The sequence below is a fragment of the Pristiophorus japonicus genome, chromosome 11 (assembly GCF_044704955.1).
Source record: "Pristiophorus japonicus isolate sPriJap1 chromosome 11, sPriJap1.hap1, whole genome shotgun sequence".
NCBI lineage: Eukaryota > Metazoa > Chordata > Chondrichthyes > Pristiophoridae > Pristiophorus > Pristiophorus japonicus.
The window spans coordinates 145,712,227-145,731,121 of record NC_091987.1 but is presented as its reverse complement, the minus strand read 5'-3'; the positions used below and the strand labels follow the sequence as shown (position 1 = coordinate 145,731,121).

The window sequence follows — 18,895 nt, the reverse complement described above, 5'->3', positions numbered from 1 at the left end:
TCATGCAGTGGGTGACACATCTGCTGTTTTATCCCTTTGTTGTCGTGCTCTCTTCTAACACACATCTCCTCACCAAGGTCCTCTTATTACCTGTGCTGCCTGTGTAATATTAGTGGGGTTCATTCTCATTAAATGCTTCCCACGATGGACTGCCCAAAGTGACTGCACTGATCTACCCCACCCTGCACACCCCAGCAGCCCCCCCCTCCCCCCCACAACTCTTTGCCAAGACGCCCTCACTGTGGGTCAATCCAGAAGTAAGTCAAACATTCAACACATCGCTGCAGAAAGTCTCCCAGCCACATAAATCAGCACTGAAACGCCCCAGTGGTCTAGTTGCGGTACAGTTAGCCCTCATCATAAGATATGCAAATGATCAGCAAAGTGATGGAAGGTGTCATCGACAGTGCTATCAATCGACACTTACTCTCCAATAACCTGCTCTCCAATGCTCAGTTTGGGTTTCGACAGGACCACTCGGCTCCAGACCTCATTACAGCCTTGGTCCAAGCATGGACAAAAGAGCTGAATTCCAGAGGAGAGGTGAGAGTGACAGACCTTGACATCAAGGCAGCATTTGACTGAGTGTGCAATCAAGGAGCCCGAGTAAAACTGGAGTCAATGGGAATCAGGAGTAAACTCTCCACTGGCTGGAGTCATACCCAGCACAAAGGAAGATGGCTGTGGTTGTGGGATGTCAATCATCTCAGCCCCAGGGCATCGCTGCAGGAGTTGCTCAGGCCAGTGTCCTAGGCCCAACCACCTTCAGCTGCTTCATCAATGACCTCCCTTCCATCATAATGTCAGAAGTGGGGATGTTCGCTGATGACCGCACAGTGTTCAGTGCCATTCGCAACTCCTCAGATAATGGAGCAGTCCATGCCCACTTGCAGCAAGACCTGGACAACATTCAGGCTTCAGTTGATAAGTTGCAAGTAACATTTGCACCACACAAGTGCCAGGCAATGATCATCTGCAATAAGAGAAAGTCTAACCACCACCCCTTGACATTCAACGGCATTACCATTGCCGAATTCCCTACCATCAATATCCTGGAGGTCACCATTGACCAGAAACTTAACTGGACCAGCCACATAAATACTGTGGCTATAAGAGCAGGTAAATGGCTGGGTATTCTGTGGCGAGTGTCTCACCTCCTGACTCCCAAAAGCCTTTCCACCATCTGCAAGGCATAAGTCAGGAGTGTGATGGAATACCCTCCACTTGCCTGGATGAGTGCAGCTCCAAAAATACTCAAGAAGCTCGACACCATCCAGGACAAAGCAGGCTGTTTGATTGGCATAAACATTCACTCCCTCCAACACCGGCGTACCGTGGCTGCAGTGTGTACCATCTACAAGATGCACTGAAACAACTCGCCAAGGTTTCTTCGACAACACCTTCCAAACCCGTGATTTCTACCACCTAGAAGAACAAGGGCAGCAGGCGCATGGGAACACCACCACCTCCACCTTCCCCTCCAAGTCTCAGGCCATCCTGACTTGGAAATATATCGGCTGTTCCTTCATCATCGTTGGGTCAAAATCCTGGAACTCCATCCCTAACAGCACTGAGAGTACGTTCACCACACGGACTGCAGCGGTTCAAGAAAGTGGCGCACCACCACTTTCTCAAGGACAATTAGGGATGGGGCAATAAATGGTGGCCTTGCCAATGATGCCCACATCCCATGAACTAAGAAATAATCAGTGATATAGCCGTTGGACTAGTGATATACCCATTGAAAAAAAATGGGCTCACTTTCCGGATTCAGAAAGGTTTAGATCACGTTGGAAAATTGGGGACGATCGATTTCTGGGCAGAAAACTGACAGAAGCGTCCTCGGCGCCAAAATAAAAAGAGGTTCTGATTTTACACAGGTCGGGTTGGGGGAGGGGGGATGAATTTGGCAGCAAGATCGTTGTGTTCACAAACTCTTTCCAATAATTGACTGGTTGCGGGAGACCAAATCTGCTGGTTGTGATTGACGCAGTATGCCAGAGATGGGAACTGGGGGTCAATAGGAATCGAGTGTTTTCTTTTTCCAAGCTGGTTGTTGAACTTCGAACTTTTGTTTATTCAGTCACTTTACAGAAATTCCGATGCGAAAGGTTTTAGCAGAAACGAGCCATGGCGGGACTTTTCTGGGCCATAAATCTTTTCCTCGTTCTTACTCCCACAGGAGCTGAAATTCAAGGTAAAGTCTTTCAGTAAAGTGCTTTTTGTACAGAGATTCTCAAAGGGGCAATTTAAAACTGTGTTGTGCTGAGATTCAAAGTTTGTAATCATGATGAGGAGTGGAGCGACCATCGACTCAGTAAAATTACAGTCGGTTGACAAACATGACGTTTATTCTCTGAAAGCTCAAGTATTTGAAATATATCCACCGAGCAGCCATTAACTGTTATTTAGCAAGTATTTTGGTATTTGGTTCAGTGTGAGGTTTCTGATTGAAGAATGCTAGTGAAGCAAGGCTTTTAACAAAGGCACTTTATCCCATTGGCAGATGTTCATTATTTTTGTCGTTTGTCTTCATTCCCCACCATCTTGCCCTAGTTTCCACTTTATTTCCCCTCCCACCCTGTAGCCTCCCCAACTCCCCCCCGCCCCAAGCAGGATCAGGACTTGCTTCTGTCCTCCTCTGTCCACTAACCTGCTTAGATCAGCAACAATAACATATTTATATAGCCATGATTCTATAGGTGTGGATATGCCATGATTCTATAGGCTGGGATATGCCATGATTCCATAGGTGAAAATATGCCATGATTCTATAGGCTGAGAGAGGCCATGATTCTATAGGCTTGGATGTGCCATGATTCTATCGGCTGGGAAATGCCATAATTCTATAGGCTGTGATGTGCCATGATTCTATAGACTGGGATATGCCATAATTCTATAGGCTGGGATGTGCCATGATTCTATAGGCTGGGACAGGTCATTATTCTATAGGCATGGACAGGCTATTATTCTATAGGCTGGGATATGCCATGATTCTATAAGCTGGGATGTGCCTTTAATCTATAGGTAGGGACAGGGCATGATTCAATAGGCTGGGATAGGCTATGATTTTATAGGCTGGGGACAGGCCATGATTCTATAGGCTGGGACAGGGCATGATTCTATAGGCTGGGAGAGGCCATGATTATATAGACTGGAACAGGGCATGATTCTATGGGCTGGGACAGGCCATGATTCTATAGTCTGGGGATAGAACATGATTCTACAGGCTGGGACAGAACATGATTCTATAGGCTGGGGCAGATCATGATGCTATAGACTGGGGCAGACCTTAATTCTATAGGCTGGGACAGACCATGATTCTATCGGCTGGGACAGACTATGATTCTATAGGGCTGGGGCAGACCGTGATTCTATAGGCTGGGACCGACCGTGATTCTATAGTCTGGGACAGAACATGATTCTATAGGTTGGGGCAGACCGTGATTCTATAGGCTGGGGCAGGCCACAATTCTATAGGCATGATTCTATAGGGCTGACCCACTCCTATCTGACCGGCCTCAGTCTTACCCCATTGCGTTCTGACAGACTGGCAGGTGAATGGACAGTGAGTGACAGCTGCTGAGTTATTCACTGAACAATGACTGTTTCTGTTTTAGTCTTTCTGACCAATGAAAAGGCCAACAAAGTCTTGACTCGCCAAAGACGGGAGAACAGCTTCTTAGAGGAATTTAAAGCAGGTAATTTGGAGAGAGAATGTGTGGAAGAAAGATGTTCCTATGAAGAGGCCAGAGAAATTTTTGAAAATCATCAGCAAACTGTAAGTGCAAAGTTTTTTCCATATTGGGTTGCCACTCTCGGTGGCCCCGTTCGTAACCACTCTTATATTTCTCTTCTCAGCTCCTTGAAAACGGCAACATGAGGAATATTAATTAGCCAGTAAGAGGAGTAGGGTGCGCTGTCACTTCCCTTCACATCAGGAAATGTTAGAAAATGATTGATGGTGTTTGATAAGACGCCACAGAGTGTTGTCACAAATATCGTCACATGAAGAGACTGCAGATTTAGAGAAATGTAAAGTTATCTCCATATACACTCTCCCTCATGTTAGGAGTTCCCTGAGGCACTGCACGTTTAATCTTTAGTGCCCATTGGTGCTCTGTTTTCAATAAAGAAAAGAAGATTTGCATTTATATAGCGCCTGTTACAACCTCAGATTGTCCCAAAGGGCTTTACAGCCAATGAAGTAATTTTGGAGTGTAGTCACTGTTGGAATGTAGCAAACATGGCAGCCAATTTGCATACAGCAAGCTCCCAGAAACAGCAATGTGATAATGACCAGATTATCTGTTTTTTTTAGTGATGTTGATTGAGGGATAAATATTGACCAGGACACTGGAGATAACTTCCACTGCTCTTTTTCGAAATAATGCCATGGGATCCTTTATCTTCTCTTGAGAGAGCAGATGGGGCCTCATTTTAATGTCTCATCTCCAACAGAGCTGCACCCCCTCAGTACTGCCCTGAAGTGTCAACCCTTTCTGTGCTCATGCCACTGGAATGGGCATTGAATCAAGAGCCATCTGACTGAAAGGCGAGAGTGCTACCCACGGAGCTGATGTCGTGTACAGGAATGTGGTGGCTATGTTACAGGAACAGTAACCTCGAGACCGGGACTAAATTCAGGGAACTCTGAGCGAGTTTCATAATTGGAATTCAGTCTGGAAATAAAAATTCGGTATGGGTAGAAGTGACCATAAAATCCCGACTGTTTCACTAATGCCCTTTAGAGCAGAAAATCTACCACCCTTACCCACTCTGGCCTATATGTGACTCTGATTCTGTAAGTGGTTTCCCTTAGGTGTTTTCAACGCACATCCACGTTACATTAGTTCGAGACCTGGGAGTGATTACTGTACTGAACAGATGAATGAGTCACAGACAAATATCTCAGTCTCAACCGGCAATGCTTTTATTAAAGCTACCTCAACACAGCAAAACTATAAGTAAACACAGTGACGATGTAGTACGATCCAATACTCTGGCATGTCTAAACTGCCCCTATCGCGAAGTACCCAACATCTAAACCCTCTGCTCGGATCCACAGTGTACCCCTGAATCTGTACCGACCGGCTGGGCATATGGTCCTCACAGCAAAACCTCCCCACTAAAACTCTTACTAAGATTTAGTGGGAGAACGCACGACACCTTCTCACACAGTGGCTTTGATCTTAAAGATGCGTGGGCAGGGTGGTTGACCTCCGTGGTTAACTCTTTACGGGCCCCAGGTGCGTTGGCCTAGCGAGCCGCTCAGTTGTATCAAAACCACGACTAGCAACTCAAATAGAAAGCCAACCAGCACCTTCTCAGGGTAACCAGGGATGGGCAATAAATGCTGGCCTTGCCGGAACACCCACATTCCGAGAATGAAAATCCTTCCCAACGTGTGGAAGCCAAAACTGCATATAGTTCTCCAACTGTGGTCTTATTGAGGATTATTGCAAGGGGAATCCGTACAAAGCTTTAGTTGGAGCACTGTGTGCAGTTTTAGGCTCCTCACTATAGGAAGGATGTGGCGATAATGGAGAGGGTACAGCGCAGATTCACAGGGGTGCTTGCCAGCATGAGAAAACAGAAATGCAAAGAAAGTATGCTAATGTTTTCATTATAGCAGAGGAGATTACTGAGTCATTACATAGAAATTTACAGCATGGAAGGAGGCCATTTCGGCCCATCGTGTCTGCGCCAGCCGACAAAGAGCTATCTAGCATAATCCCACTTTCCAGCTCTTAGTCTGTAGCCCTGTAGGTTACGGCACTTCAAGTGCGCATCCGAGTTCTTTTTAAATGTTATGAGGGTTTCTGCCTCTACCACCCTTTCGGGCAATGAGTTCCAGGCCCCCACCACTCTCTGGGTGAAAAAACTTCCCCTCAAATCCCCTTTAAACCTCCTACCAATTACTTTAAATCTATGGCCCCTGGTTGTTGACCCCTCTGCTGAGGGAAATATGTCCTTCCTATCCACTCAATCTAGGCCCCTCATAATTTTACATACCTTAATAAGATCTCCCCTCAGCTTCCTCTGTTCCATAGAAAACAAACCCAGTCTATCCAATCTTTCCGCATAGCTAAAATTCTCCAGTTCAGACAACATCTCGTCAATCTCCCCTGTACCCTCTGTAATGTGGTGACCAGAACTGCGTGCAGAGTCCAGCTGTGGCCTAATTAGTGTTTTATACAGTTCAAGCACAACCTCCCTGCTCTTGTATTCTATGCCTTGACTAATAAAGGCATGTATTCCATATGCCTTCTTACCACATTATCTACCTGGCCTGCTACTTTCAGGGATCTGTGGACATGCACTCCAAGGTCCCTCTGTTCATCTACACTTCTCAGTGTCCTACCATTTAATGTGTATTCCCTTCCCTTGTTAGCCCTCCCCAAATGCATTACCTCACACTTCTCTGGATTGAATTCCATTTGTTACTGTTCTGTCCACCTGACCAGTTCATTGATATCCTCCTGCAGTCTACAGCTTTCCTCTTCATTATCAACCACACAGCCAATTTTTATATCATCTGAAAACCTCTCAATCATACTCCCTACATTCAAGTTTAAATCATTGAAATATACCACAAAAAGCAAGAGACCCAGTACTGAGGCCTGTGGAACCCCACTGGAAACAGCCTTGCAGTCACAAAAACACCCGTCCTGCTCTGAGCCAATATTGGATCCAACTTGCCACTTTGCCCTGGATCCCATGGACTTGAACTTTCTTGACCAATCTGTCCATTTCCCACTAATCTCTCTCAACACCCTCCCACCAATCTCACTTCCCAACCTCCCACCAATCTTTCTTACCAACATCCACTAATCTCTCTCAACACCCTCCCACCAATCTCTATCCCACAACCTCCCACCAATCTCACTCCCACCAATCTCACTCCCACAGATCTCACTCCCACATTACACCAATCTGTCCCAAATCATGCAAAACTCCCACCAATCTCCTCCTACCATTAGAACATGTTTGTTATAGAAAACACTTAATTTTCAAGCTTTTGGTTTTAATAGAAGGAAATTTGATTATCCTCCAGTTCGTGAAGATAAAAATCTACGGCTCGTGTATGTGAATCCCATCCTTACAGCGAAGTTCACTAGTTCAGTCCTTTTGCTGCCCAGTTAACTCCCTTCTTACACTTAACTTCCATTGTCCCACCCATGGAGCACTGGCCATTTTCAGGCTCAGAATGCAGACATCAGGTATAACATTTTCAATGTGATCTATTTAATTGGTTTTAGTTTTATTTTTCCCCAGTAACACTGAGAATTTGATTGTGTATCTGCTTGCTTTGATCGAGCTGGTCTGGTCCTGATCTTCTAAGGTAGCTGATGAGACAGATGTGCTTTGTAAGCAGTAGAGAGTGCCATCAATGAATTCTCCGTGTCACCCTGCGCTGTCGATGTCTCTGTGCCTGTACACATTGCTACATGTGCTGATACCGTATCGCTTTCTTGTTTCAGGACGAATTCTGGTATAAATATGTAGGTGAGTAATCACAACATTTCTTTATATTCCATTTAGTTCAAGTTACACTGCTTGAGTTGCCATCCAGTTAGTGCAGTACCTTTAGGAATCATGGGCCATGGAACATGAGTGGACCTTTGGAGGCAGGTTCGCATCTTCCAGGGCGTGGGGGTGAAGATTAGAAGCAGTGCTGTGATGCTGTGACTCCAGCCACCATCATTGTGACTCTGGGACAGTGGGATTGGCTCCGAGGAAGAAGTATCAGGTTTATGATTGTGTCAAACATCACTCAAGTGTAAGAACATCTTTTGGTGAGAAGTCCATTGAATATACGAGAAGTGAACATCCTGGGGCCGAAATTGCCCCTTTTTATAAGAGCCATTACCGTCTCCCAGAGACGGACGACAGCAGGGCGAAAACGAGTTACCACTCAGTCGGGACGGAGTGGCCGACAATCGGGACATTGCCCTTGTAACTTTATCAGGTGGAGAAGCTGACCACCATGTTTCCAGGAAGGCCCTCTGCCACGGCTGCCATTTAAAAAAAATTGTCGGCCGACTCTGAAGTCAGCCCGACAATGGTGTCCATGGGTTCAGCTGGGCTGGCAACAGGCAGCCCAGCACCCGCTCTTGGACGCCGGACCGCTGGTCCGGCCGAAGCTCTCCCTGGTGGCCCTGTGGCCGCCACTAAAGTGGTTGCAGAGCTCGCAGTGGCACCCCCCTTTAACTGAAAGGGAGAGAGATGTTGCGTGTCAGCGCGATGCGCCACCCTAATGTCATCAGCATCCCTCGGCGTGTTCAGCGCGGCGCTGATGACAGCACCCGCCTTCAGCCCCCGCTCCCCACCTACTTCCGTCCTGCTGCCGTCCGTAACACCGTCCCAACATGTTCGCACACAAAGAGGGCAAAATGGCTCTAATCACGACCCCACCTATTGAGGCGGTAAATCAGCAATTACATTGTAAATCATGGGAGGGGGGAGGGCAATTTCGGCCGCCCTCTGTTCTAAAGCCCATTTGAAAAAAATTCTAAATTTTTCTGATATGAAACTGATTTTATTCCAGTTAGTCCAGTCTTACCGCAGGTATTCAAATTGCCTCCGAAAAGTTGATTAAAAGGCCAGAACTGAATGATATATTTAGTGTGGGTCACACAGCAATACCATTCTATCTCTCCGCTCGCTCTCCTCGCTCATTGTCTCCATCCACTCACTCCGCTCCCTCTCTCCACTCACTCTCTTCACTCACTCTCTCTGCCCCTCTCTCCGCTCCTTCTCTCCGACCACTCTCTCCACTCCCTCTCTCCGTCCACACTCTCCGCTCCCTCTCTCTGCTCCCTCTCTCCTCTCCCTCTCTCTGCTCCCTCTCTCCTCTCACTCTCTCTGCTCCCTCTCACCACTCACACTCTTCACTCACTCTCTCCACTCCCTCACTCTGCTCCCTCTCTCCTCTCCCTCTTTCTGCTCCATCTCTCTGCTCCCTCTCTCTGCACCCTCTTTCCGCTCCCTCTCTCCGTTCGCCCTCTCCGCTCGCTCTCTCCGCTTACTTTGTCCACTCCCTCTCTCTGCTCCCTCTCTCCGCTCCCTTTGTCCACTCCCTCTCTCTGCTCCATCTCTCCGCTCCCTCTCTATGCTCGCTCTCTCCGCTCCCACTCTCTGCTCCCTCTCTCTGCTCCCTCATTCCTCTCCCTCTCTCTGCTCCCTCTCTCTGCTAACTCTCTCCACTCCCTCTCTACTCTCCCTCTCTCCGCTCCCTCTCTCTGCTCACTCTCTCTGCTCCCTCTCTTCTCTCCCTCTCTCCTCTCCCTCTCTCTGCTCCCTCTTTCTGCTCCCTCTCTCTGCTCCCTCTCTCCTCTCCCTCTCTCTGCTCCCTCTCTCTGAACCCTCTTTCCTCTCCCTCTCTCTGCTCCCTCTCTCCGCTCCCTCTCTCCGCTCCCTCTCTCCGCTCGCTCTCTCTGCTCGCACTCTCCGCTCCCTTTGTCCACTCCCTCTCTCTGCTCCCTCTCTCCGCTCTCTTTGTCCACTCCCTCTCTCTGCTCCATCTCTCCGCTCCCTCTCTATGCTCGCTCTCTCTACTCCCACTCTCTGCACCCTCTCTCTGCTCCCTCACTCCCCTCCGTCTCTCTGCTCCCTCTCTCCGCTAACTCTCTCCACTCCCTCTCTACTCTCCCTCTCTCCGCTCCCTCTCTCTGCTCCCTCTCTCCACTCCCTCTCTCTGCTCCCTCTCTCCTCTCCCTCTCTCTGCTCCCTATCTCCTCTCCCTCTCTCTGCTCCCTCTCTCCACTCCCTCTCTCCGCTCCTTCTCTCCTCTCCCTCTCTCTCTCTGCTCCCTCTCTCCTCTCACTCCCTCCGCTCCCTCTCGCCTCTCCCTCTCTCTGCTCCCTCTCTCCTCTCACTCTCTCTGCTCCGTCTCACCACTCACACTCTTCACTCACTCTCTCCACTCCCTCACTCTGCTCCCTCTCTCCTCTCCCTCTTTCTGCTCCATCTCTCTGCTCCTTCTCTCTGCACCCTATTTCCGCTCCCTCTCTCCGCTCGCCCTCTCCACTCGCTCTCTCTGCTCACTTTGTCCACTCCCTCTCTCTGCTCCATCTCTCCGCTCCCTCTCTATGCTCGCTCTCTCCGCTCCCACTCTCTGCTCCCTCTCTCTGCTCCCTCACTTCTCTCCCTCTCTCTGCTCCCTCTCTCCGCTAACTCTCTCCAGTCCCTCTCTCCGCTCCCTCTCTCTGCTCCCTCTCTTCTCTCCCTCTCTCTGCTCCTTATCTGGCCTCCCTCTCTCTGCTCCCTCTCTCCACTCACTCTCTCCGCTCCCTCTCTCTGCTCCCTCTCTCCTCTCGCTCTCTCTGCACCCTCTCTCCGCTCCCTCTCTCCGCTGGCTCTCTCCGCTCCCTATCTCCGTCCACACTCTCCGCTCCCTCTCTCTGCTCCCTCTCTCCTCTCCCTCTCTCTGCTCCCTCTCTCCACTCCCTCTTTCTGCTTCCTCACTCCTCTCCCTGCTCCCTCTCTCCGCTCCCCCTCTCCGCTCCCTCTCGCCTCTCCCTCTCTCTGCTCCCTCTCTCCTCTCCCTCTCTCTGCTCCTTATCTGGCCTCCCTCTCTCTGCTCCCTCTCTCCACTCCCTCTCTCCGCTCCCTCTCTCTGCTCCCTCTCTCCTCTCGCTCTCTCTGCACCCTCTCTCCGCTCCCTCTCTCCGCTGGCTCTCTCCGCTCCCTCTCTCCGTCCACACTCTCCGCTCCCTCTCTCTGCTCCCTCTCTCCTCTCCCTCTCTCTGCTCCCTCTCTCCACTCCCTCTTTCTGCTCCCTCACTCCTCTCCCTGCTCCCTCTCTCCGCTCCCCCTCTCCGCTCCCTCTCGCCTCTCCCTCTCTCTACTCCCTCTCTCCTCTGCCTCTCTCTGCTCCCTCTCTCCACTCACTCTCTTCACTCACTCTCTCCTCTCCCTCTCTCTGCTCCCTCTCTCCTCTCCCTCGCTCTGCTCCCTCTTTCTGCTCCCTCTCTCTGCTCCCTCTCCCCTCTCCCTCTCTCTGCTCCCTCTCTCTGCTCCCTCTCTCCGCTCCCTCTCTCCGCTCGCTCGCTCTCTCTGCTCGCACTCTCCGCTCCCTTTGTCCACTCCCTCTCTCTGCTCCCTCTCTCCGCTCTCTTTGTCCACTCACTCTCTCTGCTCCATCTCTCCGCTCCCTCTCTATGCTCGCTCTCTCCGCTCCCACTCTCTGCTCCCTCTCTCTGCTCCCTCACTCCCCTCCGTCTCTCTGCTCCCTCTCTCCGCTAACTCTCTCCACTCCCTCTCTACTCTCCCTCTCTCCGCTCCCTCTCTCTGCTCCCTCTCTTCTCTCCCTCTCTCTGCTCCTTCTCTCCTCTCCCTCTCTCTGCTCCCTCTCTCCACTCCCTCTCTCCGCTCCCTCTCTCCTCTCCCTCTCTCTGCTCCCTATCTCCTCTCCCTCTCTCTGCTCCCTCTCTCCTCTCCCTCTCTCTCTCTGCTCCCTCTCTCCTCTCCCTCCCTCTGCTCCCTCTCTCCTCTCCCTCTCTCCGCTCCCTCTCTCCACTCACTTTTTCTGCTCCCTCTCTCCTTTCCCTCTTTCTGCTCACTCTCTACACTCCCTATATCCGCTCCCTCTCTGCTCTCCCTCTCTCTCTCTGCTCCCTCTCTCTCTCTGCTCCCTCTCTCCTCTCCCTCTCTCCGCTCCCTCTCTCCTTTCCCTCTCTCTGCTCCCTCTCTCCGCTCCCTCTCTCTGCTCCCTCTCTCCGCTCCCTCTGTACTCTCCCTCTCTCTGCTCCCGCTCTCCACTCCTTCTCTCCCCCACTCTCTCCTCTCCCTCTCTCTGCTCCCTCTCTCCTCTCCCTCTCCTCTCCCTCTCCCTGCTCCCTCTCTCTGCTCCCTCTCTCCGCTCCCTCTCTCCGCTCCCTTTGTCCACTCCCTCTCTCTGCTCGCTCTCTACACGTCCTTTGTCTGCTCCCTCTCTCCTCTCCCTCTCTACTTTCCCTCTCTCTGTTCCATCTCTCCGCTCCCACTCTCTGCTCCCTCTCTCCTCTCCCTCTCTCTATTCCCTCTCTCTGCACCCTCCCTCCGCTCCCTCTCTCCGCTCCCTCTCTCCACTCCCTCTCTCTGCATCCACTCACTGCTCCCTCTCTCCTCTCCTTCTCTATGCTCCCTCTCTCTGCTCCCTCTTTCTGCTCCCTTTGTCCACTTCCTCTCTCCGCTCCCTCTCTCCACTCCCTCTCTCTGCTCCCTCTCTCCTCTCCCTCTCTCTGCTCCCTCTCTCTGCAACCTCTCTCCGCTCCCTCTCTTCACTCCCTCTCTCTGCTCCCTCTCTCTGCTCCCTCTCTCTTCTCCCTCTCTCCGCTCCCTCTCTCATCTCCCTCTCTCCGCTCCCTCTGTCCGCTCCCTCTCTACGCTACCTCTCTCCGCTCCCTCTCTCCGCTCCCTCTATCCGCTCCCACTCTCCGCTCCCTCTCTCTGCTCCCTCTCACAGCTAACTCTCTAGACTCTCTCTCTACTCTCCCTCTCTCCGCTTCCTCTCTCCGCTCCCACTCTCTGCTCCCTCTCTCCTCTCCCTCTCTCTGCACCCTCTCTCCGCACCCTCTCTCCGCTCCCTATCTCTGCACCCTCTCTCCGCTCCCTCTCTCTGCTCCCTCTCTCCTCTCCTTCTCTCTGCTCCCTCTCTCCTCTCCCTCTCTCCGCTCCCTCTCTCCTTTCCCTCTCTCTGCTCCCTCTCTCCGCTCCCTCTCTCTGCTCCCTCTCTCCGCTCCCTCTCTCTGCTCCCTCCCTCCGCTCCCTCTCTCCTCTCCCTCTCTCTGCACCCTCTCTCCGCACCCTCTCTCCGCTCCCTATCTCTGCACCCTCTCTCCGCTCCCTCTCTCCTCTCCTTCTCTCTGCTCCCTCTCTCCTCTCCCTCCCTCTGCTCCCTCTCTCCTCTCCCTCTCTCTGCGCCCTCTCTCCGCTCCCTCTCTCTGCTCCCTCTCTCTGCTCCCTCACTCCACTCACGTTTTCTGCTCCCTCTCTCCTTTCCCTCTTTCTGCTCACTCTCTACACTCCCTATCTCCGCTCCCTCTCTCCTCTCCCTCTCTCTCTCTTCTCTCTTTCTCCTCTCACTCTCTCTGCCCCCTCTCGCCTCTCCCTCTCTCTCTCTGCTCCCTCTCTCCTCTCCCTCTCTCCGCTCCCTCTCTCCTTTCCCTCTCTCCTTTCCCTCTCTCTGCTCCCTCTCTCCGCTCCCTCTCTCTACTCCCTCTCTCCGCTCCCTCTGTACTCTCCCTCTCTCTGCTCGCTCTCTACACGCCCTTTGTCTGCTCCCTCTCTCCTCTCCCTCTCTACTCTCCCTCTCTCTGTTCCATCTCTCCGCTCCCACTCTCTGCTCCCTCTCTCCTCTCCCTCTCTCTGTTCCCTCTCTCCTCTCCCTCTCTCTGTACCCTCCCTCCGCTCCCTCTCTCCGCTCCCTCTCTCCACTCCCTCTCTCTGCATCCACTCACTGCTCACTCTCTCCTCTCCTTCTCTATGCTCCCTCTCTCCGCTCCCTCTCTCCGCTCCTTCTCTCCGCTCCCTCTCTCTGCTCCCTCTCTCCTCTCCCTCTCTCTGCTCCCTTTCTCTGCATCCTCTCTCCGCTCCCTCTCTTCTCTCCCTCTCTCCGCTCCCTCTCTCTGCTCCCTCTCTCTTCTCCCTCTCTCCGCTCCCTCTCTCTTCTCCCTCTCTCCGCTCCCTCTGTCCGCTCCCTCTCTACGCTACCTCTCTCCGCTCCCTCTCTCCGCTCCCTCTATCCGCTCCCACTCTCCGCTCCCTCTCTCTGCTCCCTCTCACAGCTAACTCTCTCCACTCTCTCTCTACTCTCCCTCTCTCCGCTTCCTCTCTCCGCTCCCACTCTCTGCTCCCTCTCTCCTCTCCCTCTCTCTGCACCTTCTCTCCGCACCCTCTCTCCGCTCCCTATCTCTGCACCCTCTCTCCGCTCCCTCTCTCCGCTCCCTCTCTCTGCTCCCTCTCTCCTCTCCTTCTCTCTGCTCCCTCTCTCCTCTCCCTCTCTCCGCTCCCTCTCTCCTTTCCCTCTCTCTGCTCCCTCTCTCCGCTCCCTCTCTCTGCTCCCTCTCTCCGCTCCCTCTCTCCTCTCCCTCTCTCTGCACCCTCTCTCCGCTCCCTCTCTCCGCACCCTCTCTCCTCTCCCTCCCTCTGCTCCCTCTCTCCTCTCCCTCTCTCTGCGCCCTCTCTCCTCTCCCTCTCTCCGCTCCCTCTCTCCTTTCGCTCTCTCTGCTCCCTCTCTCCGCTCCCTATCTCTGCACCCTCTCTCCGCTCCCTCTCTCTGCTCCCTCTCTCTGCTCCCTCTCTCCTCTCCTTCTCTCTGCTCCCTCTCTCCTCTCCCTCCCTCTGCTCCCTCTCTTCTCTCCCTCTCTCTGCGCCATCTCTCCGCTCCCTCTCTCCGCTCCCTCTCTCCTCTCCCTCTTTCTGCACCCTCTCTCTGCACCCTCTCTCCGCTCCCTCTCCCCGCTCCCTCTCTCCTCTCCCTCTTTCTGTTCCCTCTCTCTGTTCCCTCTCTCTGCTCCCTCTCTCCGCTCCCTCTCTCCGCTCCCTCTCTCTGCTGTCTCTCTCGTCTCCCTCTCTCTGCTCCCTCTCTCCTCTCCATCTCTCCTCTCCCTCTCTCTGCTCCCTCTCCCTCTCTCTGCTCCCTTTCTCCCCTCCCTCTCTCTGCTCCCTCTCTCCGCTCTCTCTCTCCGCTCCCTCTCTCTGCTCCCTCTCTCCGCTCCCTCGCTCCTCTCCTTCTCTCTGCTCCCTCTCTCCGCTCCTCTCCCCGCTCCCTCTCTCTGCTCCCTCTCTCTGCTCCCTCTCTGTGCTCCCTCTCTCCTGTCCCTTGCTCTGCTCCCTCTCTGCGCTCCCTCTCTGCACTCCCTCTCTCCGCTCCCTCACTCTACTCCCTCTCTCCGTCCACACTTTAAGCTCCCTCTCTCCGCTCCCTTTGTCCGCTCCCTCTCTCCATCCACTATCACTTCTCCCTCTCTCCGCTCCCTCTCTCTGCTCCCTCTCTCCGCTTCCTCTTTCTGCTCCCTCTCTCCTCTCCCTCTCTCTGCTCCCTCTCTCCGCCATCTCTTTCCGCTCCCTCTCTCCTCTCCCTCTCTCTGCTCCCTCTCTCCTCTCCCTCTCTCCGCTCCCTCTTTCCGCTCCCTCTCTCCTCTCCCTCTCTCTGCCCCCTCTCTCCTCTCCCTCTCTCTGCTCCCTCTCTCCGCTCTCTCTCTCCGCTCCCTCTCTCCTCTCCCTCTCTCCGCTCCCTCTCGCCGCTCCCTCTCTGCTCTCCCTCTCTCCTCTCCCTCTCTCCGCTCTCTCTCTCCTCTCCCGCTCTCCTCTCCCTCTCCCTCTCTCTGCACCCTCTCTCCGCTCCCTCTCTCCGCTCCCTCTTTGCTCTCCCTCTCTCTCTCCTCTCCCTCTCTCCGCTCTCTCTCTCCTCTCCTGCTCTCCTCTCCCGCACACTCTCTCCGCTCCCTCTCTCCTCTCCCTCTCTCCGCTCTCTCTCTCCTCTCCCGCTCATCCCTCTCTCCTCTCCCTCTCTCTGCACCCTCTCTCCTCTCTCTCTCTCCGCTCCCTCTCCCCGCTCCCGCTCTCTGCTCGATCTCTCCTCTCCCGCTCTCCTCTCCCTCTCTTCTCTCCCTCTCTCTGCACCCTCTCTCCTCTCCATCTCTCCTCTCCCTCTCTCCTCTCCCTCTCTCCTCTCCCTCTCCCTCTCTCCTCTCCCTCTCTCTGCACCCTCTCTCTGCACCCTCACTCCGCTCCCTCTCCCCACTCCCTCTCTCCTCTCCCTCTCTCTGTTCCCTCCCTCTGCTCCCTCTCTCCTCTCCCTCTCCCTCTCTCCTCTCCCTCTCTCTGCACCCTCTCGCCGCTCCCTCTCTCCTCTCCCTCTCTCTGTTCCCTCTCTCTGCTCCCTCTCTCTGCTCCCTCTCTCTGCTCCCTCTCTCCGCTCCCTCTCTCTGCACCCTCTCTCCGCTCCCTCTCTCCTCCGCTCCCTCTTTCCGCTCCCTCTCTCCCCTCCCTCTCTCCGCTCCCCTCTCCCTCTCTCTGCTCCCTCTCTCCTCTCCCTCTCTCTGCACCCTCTCTCCTCTCCCTCTCCCCGCTCCCTCTCCCCGCTCCCTCTCTCCTCTCCCTCTCTCTGCTCGCTCTCTCCTCTCCCTCTCTCCTCTCCCATTCTCTGCACTCTCTCTCCGCTGCCTCTCCCCTCTCCCTCTCTCCTCTCTCTCTCTCCTCTCCCTCTTTCCGCTCCCTCTCTCCTCTCCCTCTCTCTGCTCCCTCTCTCCTCTCCCTCTCTCTGCACCCTCTCCTCTCCCTCTCTCCGCTCCCGCTCCCTCTCTCCTCTCCCTCTCTCTGCTCACTCTCTCCTCTCCCTCTCTCCTCTCCCTCTTTCCTCTCCCTCTCTCTGCACCCTCTCTCCGCTCGCTCTCCCCGCTGTCTCTCTCCTCTCCCTCTCTCTGCTTTCTCTCCCCTCTCCCTCTCTTTTCTCCCTCTCTCCTCTCCCTCTCTCTGCACCCATCTCCGCTCTTCTCCCCGCTCCCTCTCTCTGCTCCCTCTCTCTGCTCCCTCTCTGTGCTCCCTCTCTGCTCTCCCTTGCTCTGCTCCCTCTCTGCGCTCCCTCTCTGCACTCCCTCTCTCCGCTCCCTCTCTCTACTCCCTCTCTCCGTCCACACTTTAAGCTCCCTCTCTCCGCTCCCTTTGTCCGCTCCCTCTCTCCATCCACTATCACTTCTCCCTCTCTCCGCTCCCTCTCTCTGCTCCCTCTCTCCGCTCCCTCTTTCTGCTCCCTCTCTCCTCTCCCTCTCTCTGCTCCCTCTCTCCGCTCCCTCTTTCCGCTCCCTCTCTCCTCTCCCTCTCTCCTCTCCCTCTCTGCTCTCCTCTCCCTCTCTCCGCTCTCTCTCTCCTCTCCCGCTCTCCTCTCCCGCACCCTCTCTCCGCTCCCTCTCTCCGCTCCCTCTCTGCTCTCCCTCTCTCCTCTCCCTCTCTCCGCTCTCTCTCTCCTCACCCGCTCATCCCTCTCTCCTCTCCCTCTCTCTGCACACTCTCTCCTCTCTCTCTCTCCGCTCCCTCTCCCCGCTCCCGCTCTCTGCTCGATCTCTCCTCTCCCGCTCTCCTCTCCCTCTCTTCTCTCCCTCTCTCTGCACCCTCTCTCCTCTCCCTCTCTCCTCTCCCTCTCTCCTCTCCCTCCCTCTGCACCCTCTCTCCGCTGCCTCTCTCCTCTCCCTCTCTCCTCTCCCTCTCTCCTCTCCCTCTCTCCTCTCCCTCTCCCTCTCCCTCTCTCCTCTCCCTCTCTCTGCACCCTCTCTCTCCACCCTCTCTCCGCTCCCTCTCCCCACTCCCTCTCTCCTCTCCCTCTCTATGTTCCCTCTCTCTGCTCCCTCTCTCTGCTCCCTTTCTCTGCTCCCGCTCTCCGCTCCCTCTCTCTGCTCCCTCTCTCCGCTCCCTCTCTCCTCCGCTCCCTCTTTCCGCTCCCTCTCTCCTCTCTCTCTCTCTGCACCCTCTCTCTGCACCCTCTCTCCTCTCCCTCTCACCTCTCCCTCTCCCTCTCTCCTCTCCCTCTCTCTGCACCCTCTCTGTGCACCCTCTCTCCGCTCCCTCTCCCCGCTCGCTCTCTCCTCTCCCTTGCTGTGTTCCCTCTCTCTGTTTCCTCTCTCTGCTCCCTCTCTCCTCCCACTCTCCCTCTCTCCTCTCCCTCTTTCTGCACCCTCTCTCTGCACCCTCTCTCCGCTCCCTCTCCCCGCTCCCTCTCTCCTCTCCCTCTCTCTGTTCCCTCTCTCTGCTCCCTCTCTCCGCTCCCTCTCTCCGCTCCCTCACTCCGCTCCCTCTCACCGCTCCCTCACTCCATCCACTCTCTCCGCTCCCTCTCTCCATCCACTCTCCGCTCCCTCTCTCAATCCACTCTCTCCGCTCCCTCTCTCAATTCATTCTTCCGCTCGCTCTCTCCGCTCCCTTTATCGGCTCCCTCTCTCCGTCCACTCTCTCTTCTCCCTCTCTCCATCCACTCTCTCCGCTCCCTCTCTCTGCTCCAGCTCTCCGCTCCCTCCCTCCGTCCACTCTCTCCACTCCCTCTCTCTGCTCCCTCCTCTCCTGCTCCCTCTCTCTGCTCCCTCTCTCCGCTCCCTCTCTCTGCTGCCTCTCTCGTCTCCCTCTCTCCGCTCCCTCTCTCCTCTCCATCTCTCCTCTCCCTCTCTCTGCTCCCTCTCCCGCTCTCTGCTCCCTTTCTCCTCTCCCTCTCTCTGCTCCCTCTCTCCGCTCTCTCTCTCCGCTCCCTCTCTCTGCTCCCTCTCTCCGCTCCCTCGCTCCTCTCCTTCTCTCTGCTCCCTCTCTCCGCTCTCTCTCTCCGCTCCCTCTCTCTGCTCCCTCTCTCCGCTCCCTCGCTCCTCTCCTTCTCTCTGCTCCCTCTCTCCGCTCTCTCTCTCCTCTCTCTCTCTCCTCTCCCTCTTTCCGCTCCCTCTCTCCTCTCCCTCGCTCTGCTCCCTCTCTCCTCTCCCTCTCTCTGCACCCTCTCCTCTCCCTCTCTCCGCTCCCGCTCCCTCTCTCCTCTCCCTCTCTCTGCTCACTCTCTCCTCTCCCTCTCTCCTCTCCCTCTTTCCTCTCCCTCTCTCTGCACCCTCTCTCCGCTCGCTCTCCCCGCTGTCTCTCTCCTCTCCCTCTCTCTGCTTTCTCTCCCCTCTCCCTCTCTTTTCTCCCTCTCTCCTCTCCCTCTCTCCGCACCCTCTCTCTGCACCCTCTCTCTGCACCCAACTCCGCTCTTCTCCCCGCTCCCTCTCTCTGCTCCCTCTCTCTGCTCCCTCTCTGTGCTCCCTCTCTGCTCTCCCTTGCTCTGCTCCCTCTCTGCGCTCCCTCTCTGCACTCCCTCTCTCCGCTCCCTCTCTCTACTCCCTCTCTCCGTCCACACTTTAAGCTCCCTCTCTCCGCTCCCTTTGTCCGCTCCCTCTCT

The 18,895-nt window shown here is 54.7% G+C and overlaps 1 protein-coding gene across 1 annotated transcript in view; it reads left to right on the top strand.

The window, feature by feature from the left end:
- Window positions 1–2,130: 2,130 nt before the first annotated feature.
- LOC139275609 (coagulation factor X-like) overlaps window positions 2,131–18,895 on the top strand; it is a 103,937-nt gene continuing 87,172 nt past the window's right edge. Inside the window, exons 1-3 of the mRNA XM_070892779.1 lie at window positions 2,131–2,197; window positions 3,621–3,781; window positions 7,485–7,509. Coding sequence (XP_070748880.1) covers window positions 2,131–2,197; window positions 3,621–3,781; window positions 7,485–7,509 — 253 coding nt within the window. The remainder of the gene's footprint in view (window positions 2,198–3,620; window positions 3,782–7,484; window positions 7,510–18,895) is intronic.